Source organism: Toxorhynchites rutilus, chromosome 2 (genome assembly GCF_029784135.1).
Source record: "Toxorhynchites rutilus septentrionalis strain SRP chromosome 2, ASM2978413v1, whole genome shotgun sequence".
NCBI classification, from domain to species: Eukaryota; Metazoa; Arthropoda; class Insecta; order Diptera; family Culicidae; genus Toxorhynchites; species Toxorhynchites rutilus.
Window position 1 is genome coordinate 78,305,172 of NC_073745.1, and position 14,250 is coordinate 78,319,421.

Here is a 14,250-nt window from a genome sequence, read left to right on the forward strand (position 1 = left end):
AACGAATTATTGAAATACTTCAAATCACACTTGCTCGGTTTACAAAATGACAATCACGTTATTGTCACCAATTCTGGTAAGATATCTGCTGGAGAGCACGTATCTAGATTAACGATAGAGCAAGCGTTACTAAAATCATAGAAGGTATCTGCACAATGACGCGAGAAATTGTGATTCGAAGAAAAAACAATAATCTGGAATTCATCGTTAACGCACATCGTTCATACGATACTCTCCATGTTCTTCTTCGATAGCACTAACGTTCCTAACGTTCGCCTTCTGATCGTAGTATTAGTTGCATTATTGTTAGTAGTACTTAGTTGAAATTTCTATGCCAAACAACACACCTTGAATGTATTCTGAGTGGCAAGCTTTAGAATGTGTGTGACCACAATGCAAGTCAGAAGCTATTTATCTTTGACGAAAAATGCCTGACCGTTCTGAAAGAATACGATGAATATTGCACAAACATTAGACAACGTGATCCTGCCACAGATACTCCATTCATTATGAACATCATTACTCTTTTTGAAATAATGTTTATGAATAGCTATATCAGACTTAGGAAACGCTATCATGAGCAACACCGTAACAGTGTCAAAGTCAAAGTTATCCGAACGGATTGCAATTTTGCATTCTGAAATCCGTTCGAATCAGGTCCAATCGAGTCGTGCAAATGTGTCAATCTTGCGGCGCAATTCGGCATAGCCAACATTTTGCACTGTGTTTCATTTCTGTGAAACAAAAATGCAAAATGGATATTCGGGAGGAATAAACACGCTTTTAAACCAAATTTTGTCAATGAAAGTTAATTCTACTTATCAAAAATGTGTTCGATGTGAAAATGCAACACAATCTCTGCAATTGGGGGATAAATCTTGAACGAAAATTGTGTCTGACGATGATTTTATGTTATGTATAAGGTTCTGATGGGAATGTGAGGAAATTTATAGACAAAAAAATTAAGTTAGGGTTAGAACTATGTCTTCTATGTATTTAAACGACATCGAGTGATCGTGAAATTCTATCCGGTTTCAAACCAATCGGATTCCGGAATATGAATAACTGTTCGATACTGTTACCACAATAATGGTGTATGATCCATGCGGTGAATTTTCGCTATGTGTGTACAATATGTTTTACGTAATTTTGTACATCAAGCTAAATATTGACACATTTCCAGTTCACGAAGCAAAATTGAACGATTTATAATAGACGAAGCAAAAACAAATATCCATGTTCAATTCTTTGATATAATTGATTACACCCAGCGCAAGCTTTTGCGTTTTTTACTTTTTAATATGCGAAACATCCACAATCCGCTCCTTCACAGCAATTTATTGCTCTCTCTCAAGTCAGCAAAAAACCATGTTTTCACGTATTAGTTCACCAGAATGTGCTACCGGCCTCGGAAAAACGAACCCGACAAGCGAAAATTGAACATTTACTCAATTCTTTCCACCGCTTGATTTCGCAAAACAAAATACGCGTATTTCACTCCCCCACCCCCAATGGGGATGGGAACACGTGGTGTGCCTCCTCCGTCGTGAAGAAGCGGCTAGAACGATTCCCAACAAATCACGCACAAGCCAATGTGTAATCATGTGCGAGGGAAGCTGGCAAAATGGTGTAAGAGCAGTCGAAGCTTATCCTCCGTCAAGCGAATCCTTTTCTTCCCAGCTTTCTTCTAGCCTGCTTTTGGAGCCATAGTAAAATTTGCATGTGGCTTTTCCAGTTATGTAGAGCGGATTAGGCTCCAGCTCGGTGGAAAATGTGATTAATCAAACCTCTTCGTAGTCCGAGACCGAGATACGCCGGTTGTGCTGCGTGTGGAGAAATATGACCAGGCCGAGATTGGTTGAGTTTAATTGGATTTATCAAGCGGGAGGAAAAAAATATCGTTGGACGATTAGGACTCATAAATGTGAGCCGATTAATTCCATCCAGGGAATATCAACTACACCGGCTACATCAGAAAACGTGGCTTGTTAACCCTTGTACGAGGGACTAGAAACAAAATTATGAATAATGTCAACCACAACTAATGGCTGGTGTGACCTGTTTCCACTTTGTGGCTTGGCGCGCTATGATTAAGTCTTTATCCCAAGCTCGGGATTCCATCCGCCATATGGCACTGTTTTTATTGTTGACTATAAATTCGCAAAACTATTACATCTGGTTACCACAAAGTGCATCAGCGCGTTTCATTACAAAAACGACTAATTTACCACCCCATTCCCACTGTCGTGAGATAATCGTCTTACTCACTCATTTCGGAAAACCAGAAAAAGCACGGAAACTAGATAAATCTTTAAGCGCTTATAAACTTTAAAACTGTTCGGATAATAGCTCCACAGATGGTAAACCATTTTGCGTGGTTCGCTACTCCCACCATAACACCCCCCACAGTGGATGGTCTCCGTTATGCTAGGAAAATTAAATGGAATGCACAGTTTGGTTTTTACTACCCGGTGCTGCTAGTGGCGGAAGTTGGCAACTTGTTGGGCGGATATGTATAGTTTTTATCTACCCCCGAGCCCGGGGCATTATGCAAACAGTGTGGGAGTGAAAGATAATTAATGATTTAATCTGGTCGTCGGAAGGAAGGATCTTCGGCCGTCGCCCGGAGCATGACGAACCAACCGGCTGTGAACGAGACCCCTTCGTTTGATGGATTAAGCAATAATTGGATTTTTATTCGTACTCGTTTATGCGATGCATTAATCACAGGCAGCAAAAAGAATGGCTCGTGAAATCGACATGGTGATTACGAGAATAAAATAGCCATGCGATGCGTGTATGTATGTGATTTTGACGTGGGACTACGTCTAACCGGAGTATATGGGGGGTAAAATGAAAACCCAAACACAGAACATGCAGGAAAAAATGAAAGATTCCGATTGCTTATAACTCGAACATTTCTTACTGGATCGGAAAGTTGTTTGCATCAATTGATAGAGAATATTTCTACGCTTCTAACGCAATTAATAAAATGTTATTTTTCATTAGATAAATAATTGAATAATTGTAAAATGTTAAGCGTTATCTAAACGCCCTAACTACCTCGTTTTGATTGGCCAGATTTACGATTTCCCTAACACAGCCATCAAAACCAAGCAGCCTTGGGGATATCGGCATTGCAAACACATGAAAGTTGGGGGTATTTTTGTTCTAACTGAGTGTGTTTCCCTAACACAGACTTCAAATCCATGGAGCGTAGGGAAATTGGCATTGCAAATACATGCAGGTCGGGGGTAATTTTGTTCCGATTGAAATATGTTTCCCCAACACAGACTTCAGAACCAAGATGTCTGGGGAAATCGGCTTTGTAAACAAATGCAAATTGCGAGTACTTTTGTACTCGCTTGCCTTTGTGCAAACTAGGAAATGTTTCCTCAAGACGGTCTCCTAAACTTAGGAACCTGGGAAAATCGTGCAGACACTAGAGGCGAATGAACTTTCAAGTATAAATCCTCTATAGTATAAAAAAAAGAAGTTGAAGTTGTTGATTCATGCAAGCCGGGGTACTTTTTTGCTCTCCGAAAAGTGTTTTCCAAACATGGATTACAAAAGCGGGTACGAACACAACACTTTGACTCGGTTATTCAAGATTGCATTGAAGGATATGCCTTCATATCTTCTGCTCACTGAATTTCTACGCATACCATTTGATGATTAGGAAAAATGTTGATAACTATTTGGTTGATTAAACAATATGTGTTCGACGCACATGTCAAAATTGAAACTGAGTGCCTGAAGTTTATTAAATCATTTCATTCGCTGTTCGAGAAGTACATACACTTTTTTTTTATTAAATCGTTTATTTTTACAGGCTCAGTTACATAAGTTTAAAGGAGCCAAACTCCTATCTGTATTGTTACAAGTATATATAAACATTTTTCATTAATTCTAATGTTAATGAAGTAGAGAACCGATTACTCGCGGTTTGCTCGAGTTTAGAAGGGTGACATTTTTTTCCAGGAAAAGGATGGGATATAAGGATATGTTGACAATGTTCACATTCACATTCGCACTCACATTCATCATACTCGATTCTTAAGCCTATCTGATATCTAATATGTATTTACATTTCACCTCATTCTATTTTTAGTAAGAAGGGATTTGATTTCTCGCGAAAGAAAAGGAAAAGGAAAATATAAGGATATAAGGACAACTAGTACATACACTTGAGAGATGCAAATTTCAGAAGGAAACGTAAAATAATCGTTTGATAATTCTTCCGTTCACATATTTTGTCCTAGGCATCATACCGAACGTAAAAGGACTGTCATTAAATTTACTTGTAACGAAGAACATAATATATCACAATGTATGAATTGACCTTACATGGCATTATACAATCTTTTTACTCACAAAACAAATATATTGACGTCAATTGAATTCAGAAATTGTTTCATTCAATCAAAAATTAAACCAATCCCAACAAATGATTGCTAAGCTAAGGTAGTCCCACGTCAACCTTGCGGTTATGTAATAGATATAACCCACCCATTTTTTTTTAATTATAATTCATATCTGATTCAAACGAGTGGCGTAAATCATCCAGACACACTTTTTTATCAGTCAGAGTCAGCTTGAACTTTCAATTGCATTTTTCCGAGTTGTTGATGGCAAACCACATCTGTGAGGATATTTCAAGGGAAAATTAAACATTTATTCATTCAAAATTTTTCGAATTTTTCGTTTTGTTTGTTTAAAAGATGAGTCAATCTGCCTCAGTGTCACCCAATCGAGGATTTCTTCGAGAATTCGAGCTTCTTGGTGTACACTAAAGATCGAAGAGCCACGAAGCCGGGAAGACTGAACCGATCGGTAATCGAAACCAATTCGCGATGATAGTGGTACGGTGTCGACGTCTGGTGGTTAGGGACCATAATTTGGGTTCCAAGCTCATTAGTGTAATCTCTATCAGATTAGAAGACACGAAGCCGGTATTAAAATGTTAAAATTTGAATGAAATTTTTCACATCATGTTATTTAATTATTAAAACATGTATTTCTGACTTTTATTCAACCATAGGGCTATACATTTCCAACTTTGTTATTGAATCTTTTCATTATAATATAAAGTTGTCTTCAAAAACATATTGGTATCAAATTTTTGTACTTGGGATCACTGCTTGATACAATATTGATTGGCACTCTCTTTTTTTACGACAGTCTCGCATACGGAACAAGAGATGCAAGTCACAATCGGGTCATCGTCTCCTTGTTAAAGCGATTCTGGTGAAACATAAGATGGCTGGTTCTCTTCCGTAGCAATGCCATATTCGAAATACCTATGTCAGTATTAGCCAGAAATATACAAGGGAATTCACACTATATGAGATCCACGGTCCGCACATGCGATAGTTACCGAGACCAGACAACTGAGCAAGCCTAAGTCTATTTTTAGCCGATATTTCAGGCTCATTACTTACTCCAAGACATGCCAATAAAATTTCCAACCCGAAAAAATCTTTGACCGATCAGAAATTGAACCCAATACCTATGTCAGCATTAGTCTTGAATTTACCTACGAATTACCGCCTTACTAGACACCCGATAGTGATATGCTTATACGATCGTTTTCGTGTCCAGACAAACCTGAGCCTAATCCCAGCACACACACTCTCTTACCTCATGTTTTGTCATCCCGATTTATTACATTGAATGAGCGTAAAAATGACAAAAATGCCATGACTCACAAATACTGGTAAGCATTTGTATAATATATATGGTACGGCAATATAAGATTAATACGAGCGAGCGAAACAAGAGACACGTTTCAAATAAGCACGCATTACTTCGCCACGGCCCAGACCGAGATGGAGATAGATCTCCTTTAAGCTGGAAAGTGTTTGCTAGGAGTAAAATTACAAAACACTTTCCAACTTCAATTTGTAATGAGATGTAATATTATCACGCTTCTGCGTAACAGCATCATTAGCTATGTGGATAGCGTGATCGTGTAAAACAGTATATCATTTCAGCCGGCCTTGGTTCGATTCCCGTTGACGTCGTTTGGGCTTTTTTCTGGGTGCAATTCCAAAAAAGATGAGAAAAGAAAAAAGATAGAGATGTCTGCTTCCATTCATTCAAACATTTTAAAGCGTATGACATCATTTGCCTATTTGACGCTTCAAGGCATGGAATGACATGTTTTCTATCGAAAATGAAATGCTTTCTGACAACGCTAGTTTGGGTGTACATTCATAAACGTGCCAACCAGAATCTGCGATGAGATCTGCACACAGCACAGAAAAATCTCGTTATAATTATCTGTTGGGAAGATGAATTTACAAGTTTTTCGATTTCCACCCAGAAGATCTTATAACGTTTTATCGAACAACTATCCTCTAATTGATGGAGTATGGCAGTTTCTTTTTTCAATCAGCTGCCAAAACACACCTCATTAAATTCAAGCGAATTCAGTATATTTGTCTCCGTATTGCGTTGGGATGTATGTCCTCAACACACTCTCACTCCCCAGAGATAATAAATTGAAGGGATCTTCTACTTCAATTTATTATCTCTTCGGTTCCTTATCCGGTGTAAGGTTGTGCACCCATTGGTGATCGGATGTTTAATGCATCTGATCGAGCTAAATTTTCACTCTGGATACATGAGTTCATATCATGAATTCATCTCCATGCAGGTTGTTCCTTCTTCGTATATTCCTAACCGTGTATCTCAATTTGTCTTTATCTCAGCTGTCAAACTTGAGCTCAACTTCGATCCGCACACGAAGTAACTCGAAACTGACAGGTATCGTTAAGTTTTGTCTGTCATCTTTAAATCGCAGAACCTGACTCTGGAACTTTTGTGAAGCGACAAAGACAATGGGTTTTCTTATGGAATGAACACACTTTCAAAATAAAAGTTATAAATAAAAAATAACTTTCTCGTATGAAATATGCATTCTGTGTAATTGAAAATCACTTATTTTTCCTACTGGTGAAACAATCTTGATCGTAAATGGTGTCTAATAATAATTATACATTCATAATAATAATCAGTTTTTGTGATATTATCAGAAAAAAATATAGAAAAAGGATTAACTTAAGGTCAGCACTACGTGTAAAATAAAAATATTCATTCAAATTTTAACGATTTAAAACTGCCTTCAGCCTGCCAATCTGATAGAGATTGTAATTTGTCATATAAACATCAATTTCGCCACAGATGTCGACACCGTAAAATTACTTTGACGAATCAGTTGAACGAACAAGGGATGCTAGGTTTGGAGATTAATCTGTTTACATGGTTTTTGAATTTGTAGCGCAGATTTTTAAAACCGACAATTTCATATTTTTCCGCACATAAACTTTAAAAGTAAACTGCTATAGTGGATTGAAAATATTCATTTTGCTTAAAACAAATATTTTTGTTCAGCAACAGAATCTATTTCATGTTCATGTTGTATTATGATATTATGTTCATGTGGTTGAATATATTAATTTATGTCGAAATTCATATCCATAGAATTCATTCATCTGTTATTAAACTTTAGTCCAAACTAAAAGCATTTGATTCATAAAATACATGTATAGATTACTTAACCCTTCCACGTACAACATCGAGTCTCACTCGTTGTACGCTTGTGTATCACAAGGCGCCAAGACGCTCTGTAGAGTAGTGAAATGACGTGACCCATCGAAGCGTTTGCATTTGGTTCGCTCTTTTGAAGATTGAATCGTACTAGAAGGGGTTAATATAGAAATGAATATTGGATCAGAAACAGACTAAAAATTTATCAAAGTAAATTGGTCATAAGAAAAATGTGCAAAATTTTGAAACAATTTAAAGTTGTGGTTACAAAAGGTAAAATATGTTCTATGAGTCGATTAACCATTTGCGGTCGTATGACTTTCAGTCGTCACAGCAAGGAGCCGTATTATATTATATTTTATGCAACCACATATTAGTTTACCATTTTTCTGAATAAATCTTAATGTCTCGTAAACCTGTTCACGAATCAATACGGATCTCTTATGAGTAGAAGATAACGGTACAAAATAAAGATTATTAACCTGGAAAAATAAGAGAATAGTCACGATGCTGGGATTCTCCTTCGTGAATAACACACTGTTTACTAAATACTTATCTAAAGTTTACAAAAAAAATATTTCCTCTATTTTTCATAATCTTACATGTTATGCTTCACTTCTATGTTAAGCGAAATTATTGCCGACCAGTACGACACCCATATAAAAATGTATTACGATCGCAAAGGGTTAATATGTGTAGGCAAATAGAATATGTAAGAAAAAAAGTTAAACGGTTTTATTGTGATTAAACGTAATAATACAGGCTTGCCATTTTGTAGCGGCGAACTTTTTGAATTTATATTGTTCATAATGTAGTATGTTCTCTAAGCCAAGCCTATTCATTTGCTACACATATCCCAATCAATATTTTTTTAGAATGTATGATATCCGTCATTTTGTAGCGGCAGACAAACTGGATTTTTCAAGCCCTTTCATTTGATACCCATGTTGTCATCAATACAATAATGTAGTCAAACTCAAATGCATAACGAGCACACATTTCTATTCGATTTAACATATTAATGGATCTTTGAAACATATTTTATTTTTTGTAAACATATCTTTCATTTGATTAAACAAATTTACACAGATTTACAAAAAAAAAAATCTGCCAACTTTTTAACGAACCACAGAAAATGACGCGAACAAAAATTGAACGCTGCCGCTGCCGCTTCTACTGCTTCTGTCACTTCCGCCTACTAGAAATGTATTGTATACTTACATCGGGGTCATTCAGACTTCACGTGAACAGATTTTGAGAGATTTTAGACGTAGATGATCGTCCTTTCAGATTCCGAAAATTTGATAATTTTTTCACGAATATTTTCAAAACTCTGTACGTGGAATATGGATGGCCTTTCCAGAAGTTTGTGTGTATTTTATGAAGAACCCTAAACATTTAGTACCTTAGACAACACTGTTTCTGTTATTTTTATTAGACAAAATTGTTGGAAAATAGCATCGCTTCGTCTTATCTCGTAATGGTTCGTTTTACCCCGCGTGTGGTCCTCCTTACTCCACCACCAAATTACAAGTTTTTTTTATCATTTCAAAAACTAATAAAAAAAACGCCAAAAAAGTAATATAATCAACAGTTTCACATTTTTTAGTGGTATATTATTATATACTCAGAGATATGCAGCACAATAGATAGGGGAAACCCTGAAGGACATTTAACTAAAAATTGGTTTTCTTAGGGGGGCGGTCTTACCCCGCCTTCCCCTACTTGTTGCTGATTTTCATTTTAGGTATAGGGTCAACATGATCTCAACATAACATTTCTAAGGACAAACAATTGATTGATTTAAAATGTCGAGCTTTATCTAAACGCGCTGAATTTGACGTCATGATTGGTTCAATTTGTACCAATAATTTAAATTGTACGGACCAAAAGTAGCGACCAAAGTACCCAGCAAACATTAAATCGTATTACTTTTGCACATGCAAAGTCACATATTAATTCGTATCAAATTACAATTGTATAGAATATCAATCAGAGGATGCATCATGTGTATCCGAAATAAATAGCATATCAGTGTAAAAAGCATCATATATCGTTATATAATTTTGCACTGAATTTCAAATTGCTGTATATCGATCCTGTGTAGTACGATTGCAACAAATTTGGCAACAATGGATAGCCTATGCTTCTAGGTATCTCCGTAAACAAACAACAACTGTCAATGAGAGGAATATGGCGAAACAAGAGGATATTCGTTGTTCTGTAGTCAAATTTCTTCGCGCTGGAATGAGTGCGAACGATATAATTCAACCCGTAAAAGTGTTGAAAATCGCAGTGTACTACATAAAGAAGGACAGGGAAATGGATAAAAAAGCATATACTTCTAAGCCAATGCTATAGAATGCAGAAATGGCTTGCGCAAATTGTTCCAGAACTCTGGGAGAAGGAAGTTTGCCTAGCAGTCCCGATCTCAATCCCTGAGATTTTTTTTGTGAGGCGTCGTTGGACGGGACACTAATAAAACCCCTCACACAAAAACAATAACATCACTAAATCGCGACATGGTAAAACGAACTTGCAGTACAATCCGGAAGCGTTTTACAACGGTCTGCGACTATGAAAGCGACTTTTTCGAATAAAATTCTTTAAAAAAGCTTTATTGTTTGAAAGAAAATGAATGAAGTAAATTTCAGTACATATATGATTTTCAAATAATAATTTGGTGACATTTTTCCTCCCTGTTGGGTGTGAACCACTGCGTCCATTATTTTAAACTATTGTGGTATACCAATTTTTTTTACTACACTTCAAGCTTATCTACTACTTATTGATGAAGGAGTAGACTGAAGGCTATGGCGAGATATGTGCCAATCAGGAATACTCTGTTTGATAAAATTTATAATCCTGATCGGCGACGCAGACCAAATTTTCTTGGGCTCCAGAATAGCTTTATCAAGGTGTTGAAGTCTGCGTCTTGTTAGAACTCCGCAATTACAAGCTACTAAATCTTTGTTTTTAAGACGGTATTTACTCGGACAGTGTTCTGTTACAAAACCAGTGAATGTGCTGAAGTCTTTCTCATTAAGGCCCAGCAGCTGTAGAGTAATTTCAATACTCGGCGTGATGATTTTTTTTGTCTGTTTAAGTTGTACAGCCATTCAATTGGCTTCAACACACAGTCAGAAAGTCCACAGAATGGTTCTGGACTAGTGAATGGTGAGTTTGAGCCGTTCCTGACAAGTTCATCTGTTTGCTCGTTGCCCTCTATATCGCAATGGCCAGGAATGCAGTACAGTCTTATTTGATTTAATTGCCGTAAAAGGGAAATGCATTCCCAGACAATTTTTGAAGAGCATTTAATAGCATTTTGGCATTTACATCACTTTGTGCAAAATTACCACACGCACCCTGTATATGGGTATAGATTTTGATGTATACGTATATCACACCTTATATGCATCAAATATCATCCAATTTTTGTCTTGGATGTATGTATATCACCGCCAATTATGGCTATTCATACGATTTAATGTTCGCCGAGTAGTTTTGCTGGGTTACTCTAAAAATTCGATGCAATCTGGGCTGAAAGTTCAATGTCAGGAGAGTTCGTGTGAATATGGGAATGTTCTCGGGTTTATTCATGACTTTTTTCCGACTTCCGGGTTAAATGTACCGTCAAAGGGCAGCACTTTTCAATCGCCTGTGAGGAAGTGTTAGTTTTACTGCGGTGAGAGCCGTTTTCTTCGGTTGCAAACTGAAGTGAAAATTTGTTTCACTGCGGTTTCTGCCGCCGCCACCACCACTACACAACCGCTTTGGTTCTGATTTTCTGTTGCCGTTCTTCGAAAGGTGCTGCATAATATAGTTTGTGGATTATTTTTGTGGGAATGATGGTTCTGTGAGCGTCTGAGATTTAGCTTATTGATGAATATTAAAACAAATAATAATTGGAGATTTTGATCAAATGATAAAGTGGTTTCCGGAACTAAAGTAAACGTTGAAAAAAAAACTTGGAATTGTTAGATAAGCGCTAGAAGATGCTCTCTTGAACGGCCATTTTTTACACTTCTTGGTACTTCTTACAGTGTCCTCTTTATTGTTTTTACTACACCTCACTATAAAATGTATCTCTCTTTTAAATTTATCACCCCTCCAACACACTTACCGAGTGATATAAGTACACTTGAATAACCCGCAGAAACAATACAGCTTTCAGCTAGTCTATTTTGAAGTACTTGTGCTCCCCCGATGATCGGTTCTTGAAATCCATTTTACATCCCGGTCGGGACAGAAATAGACACATTTTTCACCGAAACTCGAGTTCGGTTTGGTCCATCAAAGAGGATCATGACAAATAGCGGCACAGAATATTTTGTCTCAATATGCACTTCCAGCGTTCCGCAAGGCTCGGCTTCCCATTCATGTAGTGCTCATCCATCTTCGTCTCGGACGAAATTTCCGGAACTGTGACGTTGATTGAGATATTTTTCTCAGCTGTGGTAAAGAAGAAAAAAGGAACAACAACAAAAAAAAAACACAGAAAAAACAGGAACGAAATTGTAAGAATTCAAACACTGTACTTCCTCGAACATAACAAGTGGTACTCCCGGGATGGGATGCTGTCGACGATGGCAACGATGGCACATACTCAATCACACAATAGCCTCAGAAACACAAGCCTATGATGACGATAATTACACTTTTCCTCGCACACAATCGATTCGTGTTGTTTTGCGTCCACCCACGGCTCTGCGATGGGTTTATTCTGTACAATAACACTTATCGTTAGATCGAGATTTTATCGCCGCCCACGAGTTTCAGCCGTTGTTCGTCCTTTGATAGAGAACGAGCTCGGGGATTATAGAAAATGCGCCTCGATCAGTTGATGTCGAGGTCTAGTTTATTAATAGACTAAATCACATTAAACGATATTCAAATCTCCTGGGATGCTATAATCGGGGCCCCAACTTAATTGCAGCGGTTGAAATTATTCCAAGATGGTTTGGAAATTTCAAGATAAATTGTTTCGGAAATTAACTCTCCAACGACAGTAAACAACTTTTCCAATTTATCAATTATCCCACGATTAGTATTCCTCTCGCGGTTGAGAATTTCATTTGTCAATCATCCCTTTGCTCATTAATCTTGTTCACCACACTTCATTATCATTCCGCCTTGATCTGCATTCATCGTATTGACGGTTGTTTTTCTTTTATTTTCTCTCCCCACGTTCTGCAGGCAAATTCGCAGTACCCGGAAGTGGCCGACCATCACCTGAGGCCATGTGAGCTGGAATCTCTGCTGCGCGATTTAACCTATCCGGAGGCGGGCTACGAGATGCATGCCGCGGCGCTGCGAAACCAGCTCCGAAACATCCTGGAACGTGACCCGAATGAGGCGGGATACCAATCGCTGGATGAATACGGTGGCTATGATGGCGCTGGACCGTATGAAGATAAACGATCCTATCGCTCGCTGCTGCGAGATGGACCCGTGTTTGGGAAGCGCAACCTCGGTGCGTTGGCCCGTGCCGGTTTACTGAGGTCACCAAACAACTATCTGAAGCGCAGCATCGCCACACTGGCGAAAAATGGCCAGCTTCCATCCCGGGAACCGGACTCGGCCGAGGAGGATTCCACCGGTGGCGGCGGATGGAGCGATGACAAGCGGAACATTGGTTCGGCCTTCAAGTCGGGCTACATGCTGAACGGAAAGCGCAATATTGCCTCACTCGCGCGAAAATATGAACTGCCAGGCAAGCGCAATATTCAGGCGCTCCTGCGGAACGGTATGCTTCCGTCGCTGGCACCCAAGCGGAATATGCAATCGCTGGCACGCGATAATGCACTCCCACACTATGGCGGATCCCAGGAGAACAAGCGCAACATCCAGACGATGGTACGCGACTGGAATCTGCCCAAGCAGCAAAACAACGGTGGCGGGATCGACAATGGTAGGTGGAAAAAGGACAGGGAAGGAATTTGACGGTTATGCATTAATATTGCAAATATGATGGGTTTTTTCTCTCTCTCAGATGGAACCACTGCAATGTGCAGTTGAGTGGTGTGATTTTTTTCCCGATTGTAGGTATTTATTTGCAATCGTGCGGTTGTGTTGCGATTTATGGTGCGTGGATGGATACTTCCGATAGTTGTCGGATTTAACAGCTGTTTGCAAACAGATTGCTGACAATTTGTTCCCATGAGTAGATGATGTTGAGTGTTATTTTCAATACCCATTATTGAAAACAAATGTCATCATCAAGAGATTGTCATTTTCGAAACCAAGAGATGAAAATGTCTTTTTTTCACTTCAGCCAGAATCATTTTCGAAGGATTCATTTTGACCAAGTGGAAGCGCAATATTTCCTACGAACACTGGAACATCGATTTATTAGTTTCGTTCATTTCTGCTGTCGTTTCCTTTCAATTAAGAAAGACGGACCTCTAGAAGCGAATGAACTGAAAAGTCTAAACCCTCTCAAAACCAAAGAAGAAGAAGAAGAAGAAGAAGAAGAAAGCCGGAGCTTCATTTACGATTGAAACTGCTCGAATGGACTCTGGGTGTCGACTCAAAACTCAAAAAAAAAAGCCCTGATATTCCCTGATTATCCAGTAATTTTTCAAAAAAAATCCAGATGCATACCAGCAATCAAATTATCTACTAGTTCTGCACTTATAGTTTTTAAAACATTTTGTCAGCTTAAACGATGAAATTTTCGAAGGCCTGTCGGATCAA

General features: G+C 38.2%; 1 protein-coding gene across 2 annotated transcripts in view; it reads left to right on the forward strand.

Moving 5' to 3' along the window:
- LOC129765221 (uncharacterized) overlaps positions 1–14,250 on the forward strand; it is a 79,288-nt gene that overhangs the window by 31,085 nt on the left and 33,953 nt on the right. For both annotated transcript variants that reach the window (XM_055765288.1, XM_055765289.1), the window contains exon 2: positions 12,751–13,465. In XM_055765288.1, coding sequence (XP_055621263.1) covers positions 12,751–13,465 — 715 coding nt within the window. The remainder of the gene's footprint in view (positions 1–12,750; positions 13,466–14,250) is intronic.